General features: G+C 34.9%; 2 protein-coding genes across 5 annotated transcripts in view; one reads left to right on the top strand and one right to left on the bottom strand.

Annotated features, from left to right (window-relative positions):
* LOC144977185 (tRNA-dihydrouridine(20) synthase [NAD(P)+]-like) overlaps positions 1-14,245 on the bottom strand; it is a 78,224-nt gene extending 63,979 nt beyond the window's left edge. Inside the window, exons 1-6 of one of the 4 annotated variants that reach the window (XM_078922114.1) lie at positions 14,187-14,245; positions 10,998-11,169; positions 9,866-9,911; positions 7,504-7,595; positions 7,059-7,102; positions 2,211-2,271 (exon numbers count right to left, since the gene is read on the bottom strand). In XM_078922114.1, coding sequence (XP_078778240.1) covers positions 2,211-2,271; positions 7,059-7,102; positions 7,504-7,595; positions 9,866-9,911; positions 10,998-11,132 — 378 coding nt within the window. In that variant the 5' untranslated portion in view covers positions 11,133-11,169; positions 14,187-14,245. The remainder of the gene's footprint in view (positions 1-2,210; positions 2,272-7,058; positions 7,103-7,503; positions 7,596-9,865; positions 9,912-10,997; positions 11,170-14,186) is intronic. The other 3 variants (XM_078922117.1, XM_078922116.1, XM_078922115.1) reach the window with 3 other exon arrangements.
* Positions 14,246-14,340: 95 nt separating this feature from the next.
* The window catches only part of LOC144976542 (uncharacterized), a 66,950-nt gene continuing 56,344 nt past the window's right edge, over positions 14,341-24,946 (top strand). The window contains exons 1-2 of the mRNA XM_078920837.1: positions 14,341-14,555; positions 20,631-20,692. Coding sequence (XP_078776963.1) covers positions 14,438-14,555; positions 20,631-20,692 — 180 coding nt within the window. The 5' untranslated portion in view covers positions 14,341-14,437. The remainder of the gene's footprint in view (positions 14,556-20,630; positions 20,693-24,946) is intronic.

The raw sequence follows: 24,946 nt of genomic DNA, 5'->3' as shown, positions 1-24,946 counted from the left end.
ACAGGCAATGATTGACATTTTAACATGGTGCAAAAGTGTCTTTCCAGTGACAGGAAAATTTCATTCCATACTGTCTATTTGGGGAAGACGTGTGAAGCACAAAGAAAGTGGATTACTCCACTAATCTGGGCCACTGGATATTCATTTTTAGTACAGTGAATCTCAAGATATTTCAGGGATAGTGGGGTGAACAAAATAATCCCCACTGCAGCTGAGACCTGTTAAATCCAAAATAATAATAAATAATTTGTATATCACGCAACTACACAAATTCATGCTCTAAGGTGTTTTTCAATCAAATATGTATTCACAATGTGAAAACCTAAAATAAACTAGAGTTCAGCAACAAAAATGTAATTTTAAAAGCATCTAACTAAAATAAAAGCTATTTCAAACAATCAGTCTTTAAATTAATCTTGAAAGAGTGAAAGGTTGAAAAATTTCTGGTTGTGGAAGACAAGAGTTATGTTTGAAAAAGCTGTGTTGGAAAATTTTGTTCTTAAAGGGAAAGAGAAAGGCAAGATTGAAGATTTCTTGATGGCACTTCGACACCAAAATAGCCGGCAACCAGAGCAGGAAATCATGAGATAAGAAAGGTGAATTTTTAATTTTCATATTTATTCGATCTATGTTAGATAGGTATTTAATATTCCAAAATGTTGTACATAATGTTTTTTTAATGTTTAATGGTGATATTTGATTTCTTTGAAATTATTATTGTAGCCAAGACTCTCTTTTATTGTGTTTTTACAAAATAATTACGAATATATGAGAATCTTTTTGATTATTGTTCCCTTCAAATATAAAAATATTAGATCTTGTTCCATTTACTAAAATAATTCTAGCCAGATCAAAAGTATTCATGAATACTTGTGATCCGGGATACAATTTGCTGCTCGCACTCAGATGACCCGGGAATCATTCACTAGATCTTCACAGCTCTAACTTCCATCTCTTCACCCCCTCCCATCCAACAACCATCCCTCATCCCCCTCTAGTTCTCACTTCAGACTTTTAATACTTTCTTTGGAACAAAAGGCAAGGCAGTACAATGCAATGGTTAAATTCTACCATCCTCCTGTACTCTGCTTTCCACCTCTATATATATTTCCAAATTTTAAAAAAAAACAAACAAAAAAATTGAGCATTTATATAAAGCAGCATCCACTAAACGTGCTCGAAGCGCTTTACAAGGGGTCCCTGGCCATCAGCAACTTGCAACATATAGAACGATACATGACACCTGTTAGGCAATATTACAATTTTTTCCCACAGAGACAATGCTGTTAATGACCAGGTACTCATTTTACACCTGACAACGATGAGAGAATGTGAGTAAAGAGCCTTTTCCAAGGACTCAACTATGCACCGAGTGAGGCTCGAACTCAGGACCTTCCGATCTGAAAGAGTGTGTCATACCACTAGACCACATAGCCACACAACTAATATCTCATCCCTACTCACTGCTGGTAGTCAATACCACTACTGAATGCACTTCAAAACACGAGTAACACACAGTCACTATGATTGTAAAAGACAGTCTCAAGCTTCACAGAGAGCTCATCACCCATTCACTTCTCACTAAGCACAGTTACATAATCAGGCATGAATTACACAAACTGTCACTCTACACCAAATACATTACACCTAAGTTTATCAACTTGTTGATCAGCCATATATGCACCTCTCGTCACACCTTTTGTTGGGTGCTTGCTGGTATGTTACACAAAGTTTGCAGAGAAATGTCGATAGTATGAATAGTACACACAATAACTGCTACTTGGCCCCCCCACCCCCACCCCCCACGCATCTCCATCCCCTAAAACTTTTGTGTACTTTCCTCTTTCCTTCATGAATAGATATGGTAGTTCGCTTTTCTCAATGGAGTACCAAACTTGCAACTTACACCCCTGTTAGAGCCATTTTACCAAGAGATATTGCCCATTATAGGCATGCACAATCTATATGAATCATATAAGCTGCAGAATGGGAATTTTAAAATTTTCCTTTGTGGCCAAGCTTCCGTTGCATCTGCGACCATTGTACACGAGCTGTCCTGTAGTTTTTTTCAGCTACAACAAGTTGAAAAACAAATGTCATAAAACTTGTTAATTGGTCATTCTAATGAGCATAATTTTTTTTCATTAAATCATTGTATTATTATAAACTAATTTTAAGGATGACTGAATGACAACAATAGCTCCACAGACCTTGATAGAGAACTCTTTAGGACATCCCATATTGACATCAATTCCTGCCACACAGTCTTCTCTGAAATAAAAGATTCAAGCAATGAATTTATTGGAGTGATGCTTCCAAGTTTAGATTGGAATTTCCATTTAACTTTTCAAAATATTAAAATCAATACGGCAACTTGACTTATCTATCCATCTGTTGAATAAGGTAAGGTGAGTACAAATTCATATAATACAAGCCTGTATAAATATGGGATGAGGGAACTGCAATTTAGAAACACTTCAAGATTTGTTTTTCTAATTTCAAAGTTCTCAGACAGCAAACAGTATATGTGTCAGAGCCGTTTATTACACTAGATATCTTTCACTTTAGTTTACTACCGCCTCACCCCCAATGGGAACGACCCACCGTCGATGACGGGGTTACGTCATAACAGATGTCCAGAACATGAGAACTGGCCTATGTTTATCCCTGCGGGTAGAATGCACTGCTTGGATTTCATTGTCAGTCAGGCTATAGGACAGATTTCGTAAAATCGTTCATTTCTATTTTATATGGATATAACGGCCACATTTTCATCTTCAAGACGCAATTATTTTCATTGATATCAAGAAATGGTGAGTATACTTTATTCTCTCTTGAAAAATGTATATTTTTCTATTTAAAATTAACCTGAAAAATATTTTTAATTGTTTAAAAATCATAGTGATGTTATCTGAGTTTTGTTACCTTAACACATGGTAGTAAATAAAAGAGTAATAATCTAGTTTTAATATAGCATTTATTTCATCACATCTCGTCTTATTCTTTGTTGGCTTACAAATTAGTCCCGTATTCAGACAAACTCCAGAGACATAAGAACACAAGTCCAATTGTGATGAGAACGTTATTGTTGTTGTTATTTTATGATGATGACGATGATGATGATGATGACGATGATGATGATGATGATGATAGCGCAGTAAGAGTAGTAATCGTAGTAGTAGTAGTAGTAGTAGTAGTAGTAGTAGAGGTAGTAGTAGTAGTAGTAGTACACACACACACTCAGAGAGAGAGAGAGAGAGAGAGAGAGAGAGGGAGCGTGTGTGTGTGTGTGATGTGTGTGTGTGTGTGTGTATAAAACTCATGTACGCACATTTTTAGCATGGAACGATTTTTTATTGCTTGTTCAGTCAAGTTCTCATGATTTCTCTGTGAAAATTGAACTTTAAACCTATAACTTTCACACCGATTTGCCATTCTGTCTTCACGATTCACACCTTCCCTCGATATTCTTCTACATCGTCCGTTGGTACAGTCAATGGGCGTGAGAAAAGAGGGTAGATAGATATATTATGACATCAGCAAAAAGCGATGTGATCAAAGGTGGCGGATGATTGTGTAACATCAAAAGCCGGTGGACTGCGCTACAAGGCCATACTTTCGAGGGGATATGTGATTTGAGTAGGAGGAGCTTTCTTGACTTTGCTGATGACCGACTGGTGGACAATTGAAATTAGAATTGTCCTTATTCAGCAGCCAATTGGAAATGGACAATTGTAAAAAGCTGATTGGACGCTCCATGGAAAGTTAGGAGTTTGAGGGACATGAAAGGAAATTGCCGGAGAGCGTGGCGTAGGGAGGAGTAAATTATATTGAATGAATTGATAGTAATTTGGGGCGTTGGGAAGTTAAATAAAACTCTCGGAAACAGGTGATGAGTCAATTCTTTGGCCGCAAATGATTCAGTAAAATTCTTTATTCTTTCTTTCTTTCTTTTTTATATATCCTTTCTGTCAGAGTGGACATATAAAGGCGAATTCCATTTTTTTTTTAAACGGGCAAACGGGAAATTATTGCGTTTTACCAAAATTAGCAGGCGTTTAGGTGATAGCCACTACATTTTTTTCATGAAAATGATCATTATCATCATCATCATCATCATCATCATCATCATCATTATTATTATTGTTGTAATTATTATCGTAATTATTATTATTATCATCATCATCATCATCATCATCATCATTATTATTATTATTATTATTATTATTATTATTATTATTATTATTATTATTATTATTATTATTATTATTATTATAGTTTAGATCTATACAAACGTCAAGGAATGCATATAACATATCTTTTCCTAAGAATTGTCAATTGCCATTACTAAAACCAGTTCATTTTGATCATTTGATCAACAAACCCCTACAATTCGATGATTACGCATTTTTTTATTGCTGTCAAAAACGGATATTGCTGTACAGGTGAGCGGATATCTCAACAATGCTTCTTACAAAACGACTTTGATTATATATTTCTACTCTGTGAATATTGATGATTATTGCAGTATTTCTCATTTATTTGTATAAACTCAGATAACTATGTAATTTTTGATTATATCGTTTGAAGTAATTAAAATTTCTGACCCATTTTTATGGTTATTTCCTATAAAATCTTATCCCAAATGATCTACTAAAATGATATCAAATAAAAGTATGTAAATCACTAGTTATGACTCTAAAATATCTTATTGCAACATCTAATAGCATCTTTACTACGCCACTTTGAACTTGAGAAAAAAATCATCAAAATTGGAAAAATTGCTCAGTCTCCCTTTCGTGAGTCTCCATCTGTTATGAACTAGCGTCCGGCAAAATTTACCTGTCGAACTAAAGTGAAAGCAGTAAACGGCTGTGGTGTAAACACGGATATGAAACAAAATTGAACCCTTTCTGTTTATTATCAGAAATATTATCTACTGATTATATATAATTCTTTAAATAAAAATTAAAGTTGAATAAAAAAGTAAACTCACAAGTCAGAGAATCTCTAACAAATGTATATTCTTTGTTTTAAATTCTAAATGTGCATTTGCAACATTGACTCACACACCAACACTAGTATCTTGAACAAATCAATCATATACAACAATTGAAAGATATTTTTTTTGAAAAAATTATGTTACATAATAACAATAATAATAATAATAATAATAATAATAATAATAATAATAATAATAATAATAATAATAATAATAACAATAATAACAATAATAATAATAAGCAGGCACCTATATAGGGCTTAATCCATACATTCCTAAGCAATTTACAAACACACACACATACACACACTAAAAATTTGTAGAAATTGCTCCCTTAAATTACATAGCGTTTAAGTATTACTATTATCATTATTATTCCTATTCTTTTCTCATTCTTTCTCTCCTTCTTCTTCTTGTTATTAATATTATTGTCATCGGTTGTCTGTATTTCCAATCAACAAATGAAAAAGACTCAAGATATAAAAGGCCTGATAATTGAGAAGGGCAATGATATTCTTTGTTTTACAGAAAAGTGGCTAAAATCCAGAGATGTGTACACAGGCAGGAATGACACCAAATGATTACTTTGAGCTTTATGTTGGTACCAAACACTCTATCATTAAAATCATTGTCTTTGAGATATTTTGCATTTAGATAGCAGCGTAATTTCGATTTTAGTTTGTTAAACATTATTATAAGCTTACAAGAATATAAACTCTCAAAACATCCTCTAACCCATGGAGGAATAAAGTAACCTTTTATTCAATCAGTCACATTTTGGTGGTCACACACAGTTCTTTCATGATTCATGTTATCCGATAAGCTGTCTGATGTGTTACGCTTTGATGATTGCTGGTTCAGAAGGTTATGAATTCTGGTCAAGGTGTCTTGATCTCACAAGTTTGTGTGTGTGTGTGTGTGTGTGAGTGAGAGAGAGAGAGAGAGAGAGAGAGAGAGAGAGAGAGAGAGAGAGAGAGAGAGAGAGAGAGGGTGAGGGTTGGGGGGGGGGGGAGGCGAGGTTTGCATATTCTGTTAATGAAGGATGAAAGGCATGGGTTGTTTTTTTGTCTGCTGGTTCCATAGTTACATAACGGGGTTATTAATGTTGACCTGTTGCTGTTCTTTATTCTTTTTACAGTTTCCAAGAAGGTTGAGCCATCATTGCAATCTCTGATTTATTTTGATATGTTGACTACACATGACTAGTTTCTGTGGTCTATGCTTTCCCCCATCTGTTCTTATAATTACGTGGTCTGTCATGACACTTGTAGCACATTGTTTTTTGAGTGTTTTTTAGCATCGTCATTATTAATGTCCACATCTAGTTTTAAATCCTGAGATAATAATATTTTGAGATTCGTTTTTTTTTCTATAGTGATTCTTGACCGTTTTCTACAAAGCCTACACAGTGAATTAAAAAAGTTTATAATGAATGTCTGGACTGTGCTCCATAACTAGATGAACTTTCTAAAAATCATCATAAATTCAATTTTGTTGATGTCCAATGGAATTTTAGCATCCAACTATAAACGATTCTATTTGTGAAAGAATAAAAGTTGCTTTATAATTTTGATTGAAGAATTCAATTTTTTATTGGAAAATTAGTGCATTGTAAATTACAGAAAAACGATCTATTTAAGAGTGGAATATCATGATCATTATAAAAAGCACTGCATAAAATACATCTGAATAGAAGCAGGAAATATTGGTGAATACCACAAAGTAAAGAAATTTGGGGTTAAGCTCATTACAAATCAATATCAAAGAAATTAAAGTGAGCATAAATCGACTGGTATCACCCGATTACACTGTACTCACTAGGGGAATTCCCTGTAATTTGGCAGGAGTGACCCCGGGTCAACCTCCAGTTAAAACGTTGACTAAGTTACAGCTCAGACAAGTAAGATAAATAAATTCACAACATCAGCATTATTGATGAATTTGACAAAAACTTAGCCCATTTAAGATCAACTAATTCTTGCTTTTGGCTGCTTAATAAGTTACGTGAAACCATCTAAAACTGTTTCTGCAAAGAAAAGGGCATAATAAAGCTTACATCTTCTTAGCAGCAGCTAAAGCTCTGTTGGGATCAGATGTTCCCTAAAATGAAACCAAAAAAAAGAAATAAATCAATTAATTAACAGGTCTTAATCATGTTCATGCAGTTCTCGAATGATTCTAAAAAAATATCATTTTTATTTGTCAGCATTAGAACTAATTGAAAGCAGTGGAAGACAATAATTAGTGAGCTCAGAGCTAGAAACTCTTTTTATGATTTTTATCAATACGACTTTCATATCTCATTGGCACCTAGATGTTTATCATCCTTTTATACTTCCTGTTAAAAAATGATAAAATTAGGAACTAAATAGTTTTGTTTTGAGACAGAGAGTCAAGATGTAAAGAAAAACAAATTAAAAAAAAATTAATTGAGGAACTAGAAAAGTAGCAACAAAGAAAAGTGGAATGAAAAGAGAAAAACACATTAACACTCAATTTACAATTTGGAAAATGAGTCGATCCTCCTCTTCCGGGCAGGTCCTGAAAACAACAGTACCATCAGAGAGAACAAAGTCTGTTGTTCCAAGAAGCTCTGTGAATGTGTTATGGCAACATAAATGATAAATAAATAATATTTGATTGTGGAGGTTTAACTGAGAGGCTGTTTAATGTAAAATTTTAAAGTTTACAGTTTGACAAATACTCAAAAGTAAAAATTTATATGCTTGAACATCTGAGTGGAAAAAAGATATATATATATATATATATATATATATATATATATATATATATATATATATATATATATATGAAATAATATCAATTCTATATAAATGACAAGTTAATCCTGTAAATTTCAAATATCATAGTTAACAGTTAATAATAATAATAATAATAATAATAATAATAATAATAATAATAATAATAATAATAATAATAATATATACTTTATTCATCCAAAAAATGGAAATTCGTTTACAGGCGTGGCATGCATAAAAATGTATAAACACAAAGTTGAGAATCTAGGGCGACAATGTATACATATACATATGCAAATGCACAAAAATGTAAAAATATACAACTAAGAACCAATAACAACACTTTATATATTAATTTGATAAATTGTTATAAGCCATACCTCTGGCCTTGAGTATGAACTTGTGTGTGTGTGTATATTTAAAAGATAGTATTTAATTTAAATCACAGTTGCACATTAAAAATTAGAACACCATGTGGCAAAAATGAATGAAGGTGACGTGTTGTCTTTGTTTTTATAGATATAAGGTAGCAATGACTATCCCGCACAAATCTTTGGGCCTCTTTTTCGCTCACGAAGTGCCCAAATTCGCGACAAAATATGGGACGAAGCCGTTCCGTACATGCTATTTTAAAAAATTAATTACGACGCTGTTTATTGATGAATATGACTGAAAGTTGGCACACAGTTAGAAAAAAGGTCATTTTAGGTTATGTCAAGCGACAAAACTCGTACGATTACCAGAAGACCGTTAAAAATAGATTTTTACTCTTTGGAGTACAATATTTCTAAAACTACAAAGAGGAGAGATTTTGTCGCTCATAAGGTTATATATGCACATTTCTTCTATTTATATTTCAAATTTCATTGGACTATGATAAGTACTTTTCCCGTATTCTCACAAAACATCAACCCAATTTGCATTTCAATGAGTGAAAATATGGAGACCACCATTTTGCTTCCCTCATCGCACGATACGAAAATGATGTGAGAGAGGCAAGGCTGCCAGATGGCCAGACTTTAACCTAACCAAATTCGACTTCAAAAGTGGCTAAATAGAAAATCATATGGCTTTCACTATTAAGACTGGCCCACTTAAAATGAACTAAATTTCAACAAACAAAAATTGAATTGACTAGGATAAATGTCACTGAGACAAAAATAGATGAATAAAATTTAATAAAAGAAACAAAATTATATCTTGTTTGCGAAGACTGACGACACAAATCCTCGCGCGCTTTTTAAAAATTAAGGTATTGCTTCATTGTTATGTCATAGGGATAGTAGATTAACACACACACACACACACACTCTCTCTCTCTCTCTCTCTCTCTCTCTCTCTCAAATAAATACTAGAAATAATATAAGCCATGGTCTCATGGGACTGATTGATAATAATTGAGCAGGATTTTTTCGTGTCATTAGTATGGGTTGTAGACACAAAATTACACTTCGGAAAAGTTCCAAATGATCAATATTATGTATATTTTAAAACAAAATTATAGTTGACCCTAGCCATACAGCTCTAAAACTATACAAGTTAAAACTCTTCTGATGTCTTCATCATATTTTCTGATAATTTTGCCATAAAATTGCCAAGTTTTAATATCTAATTCCACGTATTAAGCGAGATACAGGCACAAACCTGAATAAAACGCAGAAAAATTGTCCCATATTTTCCATATTTTTTTCTCTTTGTGAGTCATCCAAATAAATGACATCTTTGAAACGGCATAACTTTGTTATATAATAATGGATTTTCAAAATTTAAAAAGATTTTTACTCAGTGGAGATAGGGCTTTGATTTAAGAATAGTATTTCCTACAAAAATAGAAAACAAAAATTTTCATAGTCATTGCTATATAAGGCACTGGCTTCCGGCGACAACAGACGTGGAAGGAATGTAATCAAACAAGAGTATATTGTTTTAAATAAATTATTGTCATTTTGATCATTTTATAAACATTTTGTTTTTACTAAATATATGCTATCTAATTATTCAATTTAAAATATCAATCAAAAGGGGAATGTTAGGAGGAACAGGATGTAATCTGAAATTACATTAAATGATACTAAGGCACAAGATAATGCATGATAAACTTTACCATTTTCTTGCCTTTGAGACAGTAAAATCTTGCGATCAATTATCTCCTGAAAAAAAAAGAGAGAATGTAAAGTAGGTCTAATGCAAATATGCATAATTTCTTTTTTACTGGGACAGAAAGAGATGGAACCCATCTTTAAAACTAAAATCGTAAATTGTGACATTCATCAGCCTATAATTAACATATTAACAAAAGATTCATTTGTTTGTTTGGTTATAGTTTTAGAGGTTTGACAGTGCTTGCAACACAAATTATGCCATTTCATTACCATCAAGACAACAGAATAGTCTAAAGCTTTAAATCAAGTTGAGGGTCCCGATAGATGATGTGGTGGTGGTTGTATTTGTGGTAATAGTAATAGGATGTGGTGTGGTGGTTGTAGTAGTGGTGGTAGGAATGATGATGAAGTGATGGTTGCATTAGTGGTGGGAATGATGTGGTGGTGGTGGCTGTAGGTAGTATGATGATGTGATCGTGTTGGCTGTAGTGGGAATGACGATGTGGTTGTGTCATATTAGAGACGGTAGCATTGATGATGTAGTGGTGGTTATTATAGGAATTATGATGAGGTTGTGGTATTTGGAATGGTGATGTGGCGGTGGTGATTGTAGAGGTGATGGTTGGGATGATGTGATGATGGTGGTGGTAGATGCAGTGGTGGTAGGAATGATGTGGTCGTGTTGGTTTCAGTAGTGGTGGTAGGGATGATGATGTGGTGTTGGCGGTTGTAGAAGTGGTGGTAGGGATGACGATGATATGATAATTGGTGTAGTAATGATGGTGGGGATGGTGGTAATGATGTCACAGTAATTTTTAACTATTAACACAGTGGTTCATGATTGCATAAACCTTTTAATTCAAGCTTCTAATATTAATAGTGTTATAAATAGTCACAAATATCAGACACTTTGAACAGAGATGTTGCCCATGTTTAGAATAAAACATCAAAAATAACTCATTCAGTTGATACAACATATTTCTGGAATTGTATTTTAAAAGACAGTGATTACTCATGTACTACCCATGCAGGACAAAATGTGTAGAATTGTTGACATATTTTTTATAATCAATAAAAAAATTGCTTTATGCATAGCATAAAAGCCTATTTTCTCAAATAGAACATCATTCATACCTCACAGTATACCAGATCAGCTCCATACACTAATGCCAGCAATCTCATTGGTAAGGTGCCCACACGAACCATTGGTGCCAACACCACCTTGTTGGAATACTGACTCTCTTTCAGATTTCGCATGCATTCCGCCATCGGAATAATTACAGCTCTGAGACAATTCCTACAGATTCTAAGAGAGTACGGATAAACTGATTAAATCTTGTGCTGGATTATAATAAAAAGTTATTTAACCATTCAAAGATGAGACTGAATTTCTTCTTTTTCATGATTTCTCATATTACTCATTGACTGCAAATCTCACCAAGCAAGTATCAAGTAGTAGCATTATTGCTATTGCTCTCTTGGTGAAAATGGTAAGATATGATGTGCAGTTAGAGTAAAATGCCCACAACTTTCTGTCACTCCATACAAACTGGAGGAAACAGAAAAAAAAAAAGAAATTTCAAAACAATATCTTGCTTTACGTTGGTAGCTTGATTGGACAAGTCAGCATTATAAATTGGTTCTGAATAGCCAGTTATTTGATTGTAAAGGTATAATAATCAGAGACATTATTACTATCATATATTTCAAATTGTCTATCAATTGTCTGAACATCATTTTAATTATTTGGTAAAAAGATAGCACCCAAGAACCATCAAACTGTCAATTTCAATCATACCTTTATTATCCATTTGCAATTATGTCAATATATTTAAAGTGCAAATTTTACTTTAAAATTTGGTGAAACTATGCAGAAATTAACAAACTAATCATATCATTGGGAAATCCCAATCTTTCATTTGTGTAGCAGAATAGAGAGAAACGGCCTGGTCCGACACATGCTGTGCATGTTAGTTGAATACTGACTACATGTGTGTTCAACGACCAGACACTGTGACCCCTTCTCTCTTGTCTGTGGCACAGTAGGCAGTAGGCAGAAAATACATCCACATCTAATGGAGCCTGTAGGTGGAATGATAATATACCTAGCTGACTAGAGTTGTTTTGTCTCTGACGTGACAAATAAAAAATTTCTTTTCTTTTTTTATTTTTAAGTCGGCATTTGAAACGGAATAAAAACTTATTTTTTCAAGGCACGAAATAAAACTCTTTTATTTTCTTTTTTTGTTGGTCATTTTCACTTTTAATTAATATTTTTAAAATGTCAGCACTTAACAGAATATATCGAGCAAAATTGCACTGTCGAAAACCAACAATGGTCGGAAGATTTACAGGCCTAGACAGACTTAACGATGGATAGATAAATAGATAGATAGATAGATAGATGAAAAGGCTAGAGGGACAAACAGTGAGAGAGAGACGAGAGAGAGAGAGAGAGAGAGAGAGAGAGAGAGAGAAGGAGAGAGAGAGAGAGAGAGAGAGAGAGAGAGAGAGAGAGAAAGAGAGAGAACAAACAATTGAAATGATAAATGTATGGATAGATAAACAGAGAGACAGACCAAGTGATGGATAGATAGCTAGATAAATAGAGAGAGAGAGAGAGAGAGAGAGAGAGAGAGAGAGAGAGAGAGAGAGAGAGAGAGAGAGAGAGAGAGGGTCGTTTTATCATGTTTCATTATATAGTGGAAGGAGAGAGGGGGGGGGGGGGGCTTTTAAGACAATAAACAATGTGGGTGAATGCTAAAAAAAAAAAGGTGAGGAGAGTTAATTAGCTGAAAATTGACCACAAGGGATGGCGATAACTCGTAACATGTCCTAAATAACTTGAGGTTGCAGCTCAAAGAAGGTGACATGATTTCATGTAAGTCATTACAAATTAAGCTCCACCCCCTCCTCATCAAGCTGTCAACTGACTCAAAATGGAAACAGTGTATCAAATGATTTGACCAGTCCCTTTTTTAGATTGCAATCTTATTGGTCGATATGTTTCTGATTGATTGACTTCTTTTGAAACGAAGGGCTTTCTACTTATACTATCCCTCCAATTCTTATAAACTGTTCTTTAACTCCTGGCATTTTGAAATCGTATTTCCTCTATTTAATAAGACAAAATGTTACTATTAATCCTTACTTGTTCATTGATTCTTTAACTAAATGTCAAAAAATCTTCAATAAGTGAGCAATTTCATAAAATCGTCGGCATTTTTTGGGTGGTATTATTAATTAAAGGGCATCTGACATAATAAAATAACTACAAAAGAAGCAATTGGATTTTATTTCAGAAATATGTATTTTTAAATGTATATTCTAAGCTCATTCCAAATTTTATTACTCTTGTTAAATTTTCAATGCCCATATCCAAGAGTTATCTTTGCCCATTGATTCGACTGTGCGTAAGAAAGGTGACTCAAACTGAAATTCAAATCGATTTTCTCAAAACTTGGTTTTTACTACTTCAAATGGTCATATCTTGGCAATAAATAATCTCAGCAATAAATAATCAGAATTTTATAAATTCGGTATCAATTTTCAGGCATGAAATAAGTTTTGACTGGGTATAAAAAAAAAATAATTTAAAAATTGAAAATCCCGACTTAATATTAATACCGTTTCGAGGCTGGGGGTCACAAATGGCCCGTTTTGGCTAGGGCAGGGGAGATCAAGATTTTGGTCTCCCTAGACCTTTCTTATTTTGACTTATAGTATAGTTATAGTATTTTATTAATATATGGAATATTTGGGTTTTATATTAGATTGTCATAATAATATAGGCCTATATCATTATGGCAATCTAATATAAATATATATGTATTCTGTGTTTACTTGAAAAAGGCCAAGGGCCGAAACGTCGTTTGTTTTGTGTTGTTCATACATGAGTCAGATTTACTCCCTTTATCTTTATCTCCATTTTAATATTGACTCACTTAAAGTTAGGCACCTCTATTTATTAATATTTGGGTTGTTTCCTTTGGCACGAAGAGCTTTCGAAAGGAGTCCCCTCTTATTCTTACAAGAAAGATGTGCATTGGAATTGAAGAGAATATGGGAATGGGAGGCCTTCCGAAAGCTCCTACATTACATCCCCAGTCCAGTATTCTTTGTTTTTTTTTTATTTTCTAAAAAGTCTTTCCCCCCCCCCCCCCCAACCCCCTGCTTACTAAAAAAAAAGTCTCCCCCCTCCCAAACCCCCTACTAGAACATTGTAAAAAACAAAGAATACTGGGGATGAAGGAGCTTTCGGAAGGCCTCCCGAGAATATCATTGAAGAAACTACAAATCAGTTCCCTCTTACTACGTTCTTACCCACAGTGTTGACTGCTTTTAGACTTACACTGCTGCTTACTGATGTGCTTCCTTTCGTTTTCGTTACCTAGATGCATTTTATATTTCAAATGCCAAAGAGCTGAACTCATGTACAGTCTAACTTAATTTCCTTTGCGCAAGATTTCTAGTAAATAGTAAATAAGGAAGTTGTCAATGTTATCCTCTGGTCTTTGACAAGTCAGTCTCTCGGTATTCCCCGATTCATCCCACTACAGAATTCCACAGAAAAGATGGGGGATTTTGAGATTGATGCAGTTTTGTATTTTATGTTGAGCAAAGGCGGTCGTGTACGAAATCATGAGCTTGTGACTCACTTTAAGAACTTTCTCAACCATCCCAATAACAAAGGTAGGTCGAGATAGCTATCTAGACTTAGATTGAGATAGACAGATGATGTAATAAACTTGTAGAATAAGAATATCTCTCGAGTCATAGTCATAGTCTACTCCAGTCTGTACTTTGGTAAAAAATTCAAATTGGACTGAGCTCAATGAAACCTATATCACTGTGAAAGGCTTTTCAACACGATTCTTAAAATAATGGTGCCAAAATTATGAAAATCAGATAAAAGTAAGGGGAAGACAACTCATTTAAATAGGCTGCCAAAAAGTGTATTTGCCTTTGACTTGGGAGGCCTTCCGAAAGCTCCTATATCCCCAGTATTTTTTTATATAATGTTCTACTAGTAGGGGGAATGGGAGGGGGGAAACTTAACCCAAAAAAAATGTCTCCCCCCTCCCAAACCCCCTACTAGAACATTATTATAAAAGTTTCCCCCCTCCTACTAGTACTAGAACATTATATATATATATATATATATATTATATATATATATATATATATATATATATATATATATATATATATATATATATAAAAGAATACTGGGGATGTAGGAGTAGGAGCTTTCGGAAGGCTTCCCTTTGACTTTGTTATTTAATTTACTGACGGGTTTTGTGACCTGAAAGTGTTGCATTTCCATTTGGATTTCAAAACTGGCCTAAAAGTGACTTCTGACATTCGAGTTAGGATTTTTCTGGAATGAGTTCAAGGATGTTTTTATGCACCTCCGTTGACGGTGTATCTTAACATATCGTTTTTATGCATCTCTGTTACGCATTCCACCCAATTCCAATTTCAATTTCATCAGCGATGCTGTATTTCTGTATCTGGACACGGCAAACGTTATATTGTGACATCTGTACATCTTTGTTAATTTTTTTTTAATCTAAAAAAAAATCGAATTTTAATTAACAGAGGTCACAATATAGGTTTGCCATCCAAACACAGAAAAGTTTTAAAATGACGTAATTTTTATCAAATTATAATTGACATATTAATGTGTCTTTAAGGCTACCTACCAAGAAGAAAGCAAAGATTCCTGAATATCTTCCCATTTTTTGTTGTTGTTTTGTTTTGAGCTCTCTGATTCAGATTCAACATTCATTAAATGTAATGTAGAATAAACCAGTAAGCTTGACAAAAAATTATAAAAGGATATAATGCTTGATATAGAACGAGAGAGAGAGAGAGAGAGAGAGAGAGACAGAGAGGAATGTATTGTCTAGCACTAACATGACCCCACTAGAGATCAAACCTTCAACATATGACTTAGAGAATAATCACTATCTACTATTATAGTAATAATATTATTCTTCATTTTTCTGTGGTTATTTGAGATAAAATGCTGCAGAAGGGTCATTAGAATCCCTCGGACAGCCAAGTCATTGAGTGAGAGAATAGTCTACACCACTGACAGCTCATGTAACCATAAACAATTGAGGCTGTCCTACTTGACTGTCATTATTTACAGACAGCGATGATTATACATGATACTTCATCATCATCATCATTGCCTTTTTCACCCTGGGTCAGGGTATAGGCCACGGACAAACAGTTTCCATCCTTCTCTATCCTGAGCTAACTTTTTTTTATCTCATTCCATGTCTAACCACTTTCAGGGTGTCTATAATGTGCCAGAATTTTCCACAATGTTGCTCTGTCAATACTGTCGAAAGCCTTCTCGTAATCCAGAAAGTTGACAATAAGAGGAGAGTTCCATTCTATAGACTGTGACTCGCAGAGAGGCAATCTGGTCGGTGGTTGAACGGTTTTTACGAAAACTTGCCTGTTCGTCCCGCAGTTAAGCATCTTTTGCATTCTTAATTCTCTCTAGAATAATACGGTTGAAAATCTTTCCTGGGATAGAGAGAAGAGTGATTCCTCGATAATTATTACAATTACTGAAGTCCCTGAAGTTCCCTTTCTTTGGAAGCTTGATAAGATGTCCTTCCTTCCAATCCTTTGGGAATATCCCGTCATTCCAGATTCTCTCAAATAGTGGGTGCAGGGCCTCAGCATTTCTTTCAGCATCAACTTTTAGAGCCTCCGGTGGAATCTGGTCTGGTCCAGCAGCTTTCCCCCTTTTCATATTGTTAATGGCACCCACAATCTCTGCTATCGATGGTGGATCACAGCTAATTGGTAGCTCATTCCTTGCAGGCAAAATTTCCGGCTGGTTGTATGGTGGTGGTCTGTTCAGAAGGCAGTTGAAATGTTCCCTCCATCGTTCAGATTGAGCCTCTTTTCCAAAAATAGTTTTCCCATCTTTGTCTTTGACTGGTACCTCTGGTTTCCCATATTTTCCAGCAAGTGTCTTGGTAATTTGATAAAGGATCCTCATGTGTCCTGTCGCTGCTGCTTCTGCTTTCTCTGCAAGTCTGTTCATGAATGCTTCCTTGTCTTTCTTCACAGATCTTTTGACTTCCTTAGCTATGGCTCGATACTGCTCTTGTTCGGCTTGCATTCACTTGTTCCTTCCTTGTTCTCCTCTTTTCAATAAGGTCCAAGGTGGTTGGACTTATCCATTCTTTATGTTCCGATTTCTTTACACCCAATACCTTGTGGCAAGTTATTTAGACTTCCTTGATCTTTGCCCAATGTGACTCTACATCTATGTCCTCCTCGAGCTCAGTAAGAGATTGGAATCTATTACTCAATTGTAGTTTGAATTCCTCATTCTTTTCCCCATCTAGTGCATTCACCTCGAATTTTCTTCTTGTATGTGATCTGGTCCCATGTTTTCTGAGTCGGAGCTTAAGCTTTGCCAATAGCTGGTGGTGGTCTGATCCAACATCTGCCCCTCCCGGTACTGTCACATCTTCCAATGAACGTCTGAATCTTCGAGAGATACAAAAATGATCAATCTGATTCTCTGTCACAAGTTGCTTTGTGGATCCTCTTTTGGGGGAACACTGATCCTCCAATCACCAAACTTTTGAATGCACAGAAATTTGCAAATCTCTCACCATTGTCGTTCATTTCTCCCATGCCATGACGTCTCATGATACCTTCATAACCTACGTTATCCTGTCCCACTTTAGCATTAGCATCTCCCATCAATATGTTGATGTCTTTCCTTGGCAACTTGTCAATGACTTGTTGTAGCAGACTATAAAATGTATCTTTTTCGTCATCTGTTGCGTCATTTGTTGGGGCATAGATCTGTACAATGTCATGTTGATCTTCTTACTCCATGTTGTAAAGGACGCCATGATGATCCTTTCTCCGTGTTGTTCCCATCCTCTCAGTGACTTCTGGGCAAACTTGCTTAGAATTATTCCTACTCCCTGTGTATGAATCCTGTCACCTCTCCCTGAATATAAAATCTTCTCCCCAGACTTGAGGTGTTTCTGTCCGGATTGTATCCAGTGGGTTTCGCTTACTCCAAGTATAAGCAGCATGTATCTTCTCATCTCAGTCACAACTTGAGAGTCACACATCGTGCGAATGTTCCATGGCGCAATTCGAAGCTGCTTGTGTGGCGAAGACGTCATCGGGTCAGCAGAGTCCTTTCGGCTTTGTCTGTTGTCCTTCATAAATTCTGTCATTCCAGAAACTCTTCGGTCACCCAAGCAAAAAAAAGGATTTGGTTTGTCCATCTTCGTTTCTGTAACGGTTTGAGTTTTATTGAAAGGGGTGTTAACCCTTTGCCAACCCCCAACCTGGAGGACCAGGTGTCTCAAAGATGGGGGAATCACACACCATTAGTCGCCTTTTACGACACGCTGGCTTGGGGTTGGGCTATTCTTGACCCTCTCAGTTGAGGGACCCCGGACACCACACGTATTGCTCATATGGCCTTTTTACCTACAAAACATGGTTAATCTCTATGTGCCGGAGAGAGAACTTAGATCCAGTGGTCATGATCTCTTCCAGGTTCCTCGCTGTAGATCGTCTTTTAGTGAGAGATCTTTTAGCCAGTCGGCACCCGTCTTATGGAACCAACTGCCTTCATCCCTCAAAAAATGTCCAACTTTTGAAAACTTTAAAAAGAAACTCAAAACACATCTCTTTAGGAAATCATTTGATGTTTAACATTTCTATTAGGCCTACATTTTATAGATATCCTAAATTTTCATCTTGTAGCACAGTGCGTGGTAATTAAATTACAAATTGATTAATGCTATTCCAATATGATAGATTTTATGCTTAAATTATCGATTTATTGTTGTGTTTTATTTGCATTGTAAAGCGCCTCTGAGCACATTGTGGATCTAGGCGCTATATAAATTCAATCATTATTCATTATTATTATTATATTAAATATAACTTATCCACAACACTAGATCCAACAACAAATCTGAATCATGGATGAAAATAACTATCAAAATAATGAAGTAAAATTTCTACTCCAAAATTGGTTGAACAATTTCTAGAACATTTTAGGCTCAACTTACGTAGAACAGGTCTTTTGTGGGCTGTAGAACCAAGTGGGTTACACTCCGTTCCAATATTTTCTCATTTTGCGACACTGGTTCGAATCCACTCCCACATTTTATTTTATTTTATTTTATTTTATTTTTTATTTTTTTCTCTACATAGTTATAATTTGGGGGGAGAAAGTCTGATATCTGTTATGTTTTTGTACGAGATTTACTTTTAATTTTTTTCGCCCTTTTTTATTTTCATTGGCTTGATGATTATTTATTTTTTATTTGTTCTGTTTTTTAGCAAGATGCTCTCATTCTCTCCCTCTCGCTTGCTCTCTTCCTCTCTCTCTCTCTCTCTCTCTCTCTCTCTCTCTCTCTCTCTCTCTCTCTCTCTCTCTCTTTTTTTTTTTTTTTTGCCCCCATCTCTTTCTGTTTTTCTTTTTTTGGTTTGATTAATTGTTCTGTTTTTGAACAAGGGTAGTCTTTTCTTTTCACCTGTATTTTTAGTTCAGTCTGATTATTATTTTCCATTTCAGATCAAGAATTAAACATTTTTAAATTTTAATGTCAATCATTTGTTCAGAGCGAGTTTATTTAATTAATTTATTTTTGACACTGATCATTTGTTGTTTCTTGGCGAGTTTTTCTTCTTTTTTTTCTTTTTTTTTTCCTTTTTTGCCTTGATTATCTTGTTTCTGAGCAAGAATGTTTTACAAATATTAATTTATTTTTCTTTGATCATTTGATTGCTTTCTGAATAATCAAGATTAATGTATTTTTTATTTATATTTATTTGAATGATTTATTTATTTTGTTAGCATGTACTTTTTTTGTTGCCTCGGATTATTTGTTCTCTTTCTGAGTGAGATTTTTTTTCCCTGTCTCTGAGCGAAATTGAAAAAAAATTTTAATAGTTTTTGAAAAAATGTTTAACAACAAAAAAATATCGTTATTGAGGATGATTATCATAATTTGCAATATTTTATAGATAGCAAAAATAAAAGAGAGAGAAGAAAGATTTAAAAGAATGTTTTCAAACAAGGCCAAAAAAAAACAGAATGATAATTTTAAAAAAAATATTTTCTAAGTGGAAATTATACACTCAGCACCAATTTTGACAAGCCTTCTGGGATTGACAGCTTACCCATTTGGCCACGCCATCCACATGAATGATGATGCATATTATATAAGCTACAATCACTCGAGTGATTTGTTGTTTGGGTACTTTTTTTTACTTTTATTGATATTTTATTATCTTTACTTATTTCCTTTCATATTTCTATGTCCATTGCGAAAGTTTTCGTATTCTCACTAGTGAAAAAATGTTTAAAAGAGCAGAGTTTTAAAAAAGCATCTGTGTATAATTATCGTGCATCACATCAAAAGACACAATTCATTTGAAAAGCTTTACATGGAGGGTGCTTGCAAGGGCAAATGGAGCAGAAGGTGGTGTCCCGACATAACAGACTGTTTATTATTTATTAATTTGGCCAAGCTGATGTGCTTTTCAGAATTTTAAAATATCATTTATTTCACTTTGTGTCACTTTGTTTTTCTATCTTTCCTACAAGGATAAATTCTTTACACTGATAGTCTTAATTAATATTAATCATTAAGCCATCCATGAACTTTTTTTTGTGTGGTTTCATATTTAGTCAGAAAACCACAAAAGAACTGTATTAAACTTTTCTGGGAATTTTTTTCCTCACAGCACAAAATAGAGACAAATTTAAGGACTTTGTCAATGAGCTTGCAACAATCAAGTTGGATGGGGTGAGTAATTTTATATTTTTCTCTTAAGGATTTTTTAAATAATAGACAAAACAGAATCTCTTTTAAAGCTTCTTCCATTATTTATCTTGTTAGCACTGTAAACCTATCTGATTTAACCTACCAAATTCAACATGCTAATGCTGGTGGGTGGGCAGGGCACTGTAACAAAAACTTGTATTAGAAGATAGAGAGAGAAAGATCAAGATCTAGTTACTTAGAGCTATATATATAAAGCTTTGAAAAAAGAACAAAACAAAACAACTTTGTTATTGTTTAACATTTGAGTACAATACCTGCAACCATTTTTCATACAAAAGCAAACCATGCTTCTGCATTAATGGTGGGGTGGGGTGTTCCAATTCAGACACCCATCTGTATTCACCTTCTATTTTAATAAGAATTATGTCATAGTCATAGAGATGAGTTTTAGTTTAACACGGCTAGAAGTAAATGCATGATATATGTATTCAGCGATGCCAAAACTCCGGTTTACGTGCAACTTTGTCAAATTCAAGTGAGGTCATATTGTTCCAAGGATCCCCCAAACCACCTCTACATCACCATCATCACTGCCACTACTGTTACAACCACCACCACCCACATCATCATCACTACCACAACAACTACATCCACCACAACCATCATCACTACCTACACCACTACAACCACCAACACCACATCACCATCACTGACTCTACTGCTACAACAATGCTATCACATCATCATCATGACTACCACCACTACTGAAACCACCATAACCGAATCATCATCACTACCACTAAATTTTACAACCACCACCACCACATCATCACTACCACTATTACTACTACACCCACCACCACATCATTATCACTACCACTAATACTACTACAACCACAACCACATCATCATTGCTACCACTACTACTGCAACCACCACCACCACATCATCATTGCTACCACTAATACTGCAACCACCACCACCACATCATCACTACCACTACTACAACGACCACCACCACCTCATCACCATCTCTATCACTAATTCTGCAACCACTGCCACATCCTCATTGCTACCACTACTACTGCATTCACCACCACCACATCACTACTGCTACTTCTGCAACAACCACTACCTAATCATCATCACTACAACTCAGGGTGTCCAGGCAGGTCGGATAAGTCAGTTTTGGTCGGATAGCCTCTGGTTGGTCAGATTTTGGTCGGATAATGGATCTGTAAGTTGGATAAATCAAAATTTGGTTGATTTAATTGACATAGGTCGGCAGTTGCACATATCAGATCAGAGCAAATATCAGGTTGTATTTGAGAGTGTATAAGCCTGTTAACATTGAACATGCGCACATTGCCTGAAGTTTTAAAAAATTAATTGTGAGCAAAATTCCATCTATCATACTAGCCATTCCTATTACACAAAACACTCGACAGAAATTGGTGCCTCTATCTATGAGTCTGTTCGGTTTAGTGGCACATGTGTTGTTTTGCATTATTGCAGGGATATTGGATGAAGGGGGTTAGCATGTGAAAATGAAACAAACGATGACGTAGTACATGGGAGTGTCATGAGGACACTGGTGCTTGTCGTGCAGGTGTTTTTAACCCCTTAATAGCAACGCTGATTTTTTGTTTTTGTTTTTGTTTTTTTGTTTCGTCTATATTAACAGTTTTTACCAAGAGAGCGGTAAGAATAACGTGACTCGGACTTCAATTATCTATAATTGCATAGCAGTTACTTGTCTTTTGATGAAAACGGTGATCTGGTGATGGTCAAAGTAAGATCAAACTACGCCTTTAAAGAGAAACATTGTTTATGTGGTTTACTTTTTTTTTTTTTTCTTAACTCAGTATTGCTGATTACTGTTTCTTTTTATATGATTGGCAAGCGAGGTAGGAATGTCACAGGGTTGGACGCTGCGTATAGTGCTATTAATCCTTTACCAGTGCCACTGATTTTTTTGTTTTCAAATTATAGTTTCCCTTTATATTGTTTTTATTTAGAATAAACTGTTTCCACCTCGAGGGCAGTACGATTATGCAACGCAGGCTTTTATCAAACGATAATTGCATTGCCGTTACTGTCTTTTGATGAAAACGGTTAAGAGTAAGATTGAATATCGCCTTTGAAAGATTAAGATGTTGGGGTTTTTTTTTTTCGATTTATGTTTTTCAAGCATGGCTTTGCTGGGGGTTTTTTGTGTGTGTTTTTTTTTTGGGGGGGGGGGGGGTTGTTTTGTTTTATGTCGAGCAAGCAGATTGCTGTACATGCATGCATACACAACATCTAAGTCACAAAACGAGGCATCCAGGTCTTGTTTGTGCCATGGCAGCAAACTAGATCGAGAAAGGTCACATAAAAGAGAGCAATTCTTGCTAGAGCTCTACCAACAAAGGATTGATAGGTACTTTAATAAAAATGGAAAACTTGACCAATGTCTAGATTTGAAGAAAATAATAAATCTTATTTTTATATTGTCTCATTGCAATGCAGATGTGGAAAGCTGAATATTGGTCAACAAGAATATCACAATTGAAACCTTGTTGAAGAGTCATTGATAGCAAGACACTTTACTTGCCAATTCATTAATGGAGAGTAAGTTTCTGAGGTGTGATATCCCCTGACCTGCTGAAATCATGCAGCAAAGAATGGATCAGGTATTCTAATGCCCTGAAAGAGAAGAAAGAGAGCATTGATATTCTGGAAAAAGAGGCCATCAGAAAAAGAAAATAAAAGTGATGTAGCTAAAGACCAAAATAAAAGATACTTCAAAATGACATAGATAATCTGATCAAAACTGCAAATGACTTTGTTGAAAAACCTGAAAAGTCATCATCAACAATGTAACATGGTCTTTCGGTCGTGAGCAATGCACATAGGAGAGGCTGTAAATGTAGAAATAAGGATATTCTTGCTTCAGAAATAGCTAGGAAAGTAAAGTAGTGAGACTAGAAACTTAGTCTGCCATTGTGTATATAGATTAATAGAATCTAAAAACTGATTGTGTAAATAGAATAGAATATGTTAGTGTGTGCATGTGTATAATGTTGTGAATTTAGGCCCAATGTATTTCTTGATATGAGTAACTAAAATTGCTGAACTACTTGGCATAGTCAGTCTCGAGCCACAATGTCCTAAATTGTCCTTGCCTTGGATTTCCCTCAAATGATAAGATTGATAGTATTATAAGTAAATGTCTGGAAATTTACTACAGTCCACTCCGCATAATCGCAACTCAGTTAATCTCAACTTTCGGTTAATCGCATCATTTCCCAAGAAATGGATTTAATTCTATATAAAAGTTACTGGTTAATTGTAACAAACTTCAGTTCATCGCAACAAATTTTTGACCTAAAAAAGTTTCCAAGTTCAAGAAATCAGTCAAATAAGATCTCATGAAATCATCACAGGTTGAAGAATCGAGAGTAGGGGGGGTTTAATGCCACAGTGTCACCATTCAATACAATTAAGGGTTGTGATTTGCAGTATAGGTTTGTGCAGTCATTCGTGACCATTAGATAGGAGGCTAGGGGGCTGGACATAGTCTAGGCAACAGGTAGACGGCAGACAATGACAGTTGTAAGGAGAGACTCAGCTATATCCTTTGTTTTGGGACGGACAACTGTGCATTGTGACCAATAGTTTTGGTGAGAGTTTATTGTCTGTTTGACTCTTACAAATGTTGAAAACAATAGAGTGAAAGATAATCCAATCTGAATAAGATGTCAGCTTATATCAAAGCTGTTTTGCTTGTCAAAATGTATACATACTTGGCATGTGGTTTTTGTTTCAATTAAATTGCTCAGTCTGTGGTGGATTAAGAACAATGTCTACAACAACTGGTTTTAGTTTATCATATATGGTATGAAACTTATTAGGGGTCAAATCAAAATTGCTATTAAAACTTGCAACAAGTGGTGATGAAAACAGTGTCCCATCATTTTATCAGAAATTGACCAAAGATACCGCACCTTGGAAACAATAAACACCCAGACTGAGAAAATTTTGCAATAGTGGACAGGGAACTCAACTTAGTTTCATCGTAACATTTTCGCTGATCCCAAGGTGTTGCAATTATCCGATTATCCAGAGTGGAATGTACTTTGTGTCATTTTGTAATGTCCGATTGCGAAAAATTGTGGTAGGATTTTTGATTGTGCTGGTAGGATTTTTTAATGTCTCTGATATCTGGACACCCTGCCACTACTACTACAACCACCACCACCTCATCATCATCATCATTACCACTACTACTGTAAC

This window comes from Berghia stephanieae, chromosome 7, assembly GCF_034508935.2.
Source record: "Berghia stephanieae isolate SIO BIC M18660-M18661 chromosome 7, UCSD_Bste_1.3, whole genome shotgun sequence".
NCBI lineage: Eukaryota > Metazoa > Mollusca > Gastropoda > Nudibranchia > Aeolidiidae > Berghia > Berghia stephanieae.
This window is presented reverse-complemented; position numbering and strand designations above follow the sequence as displayed.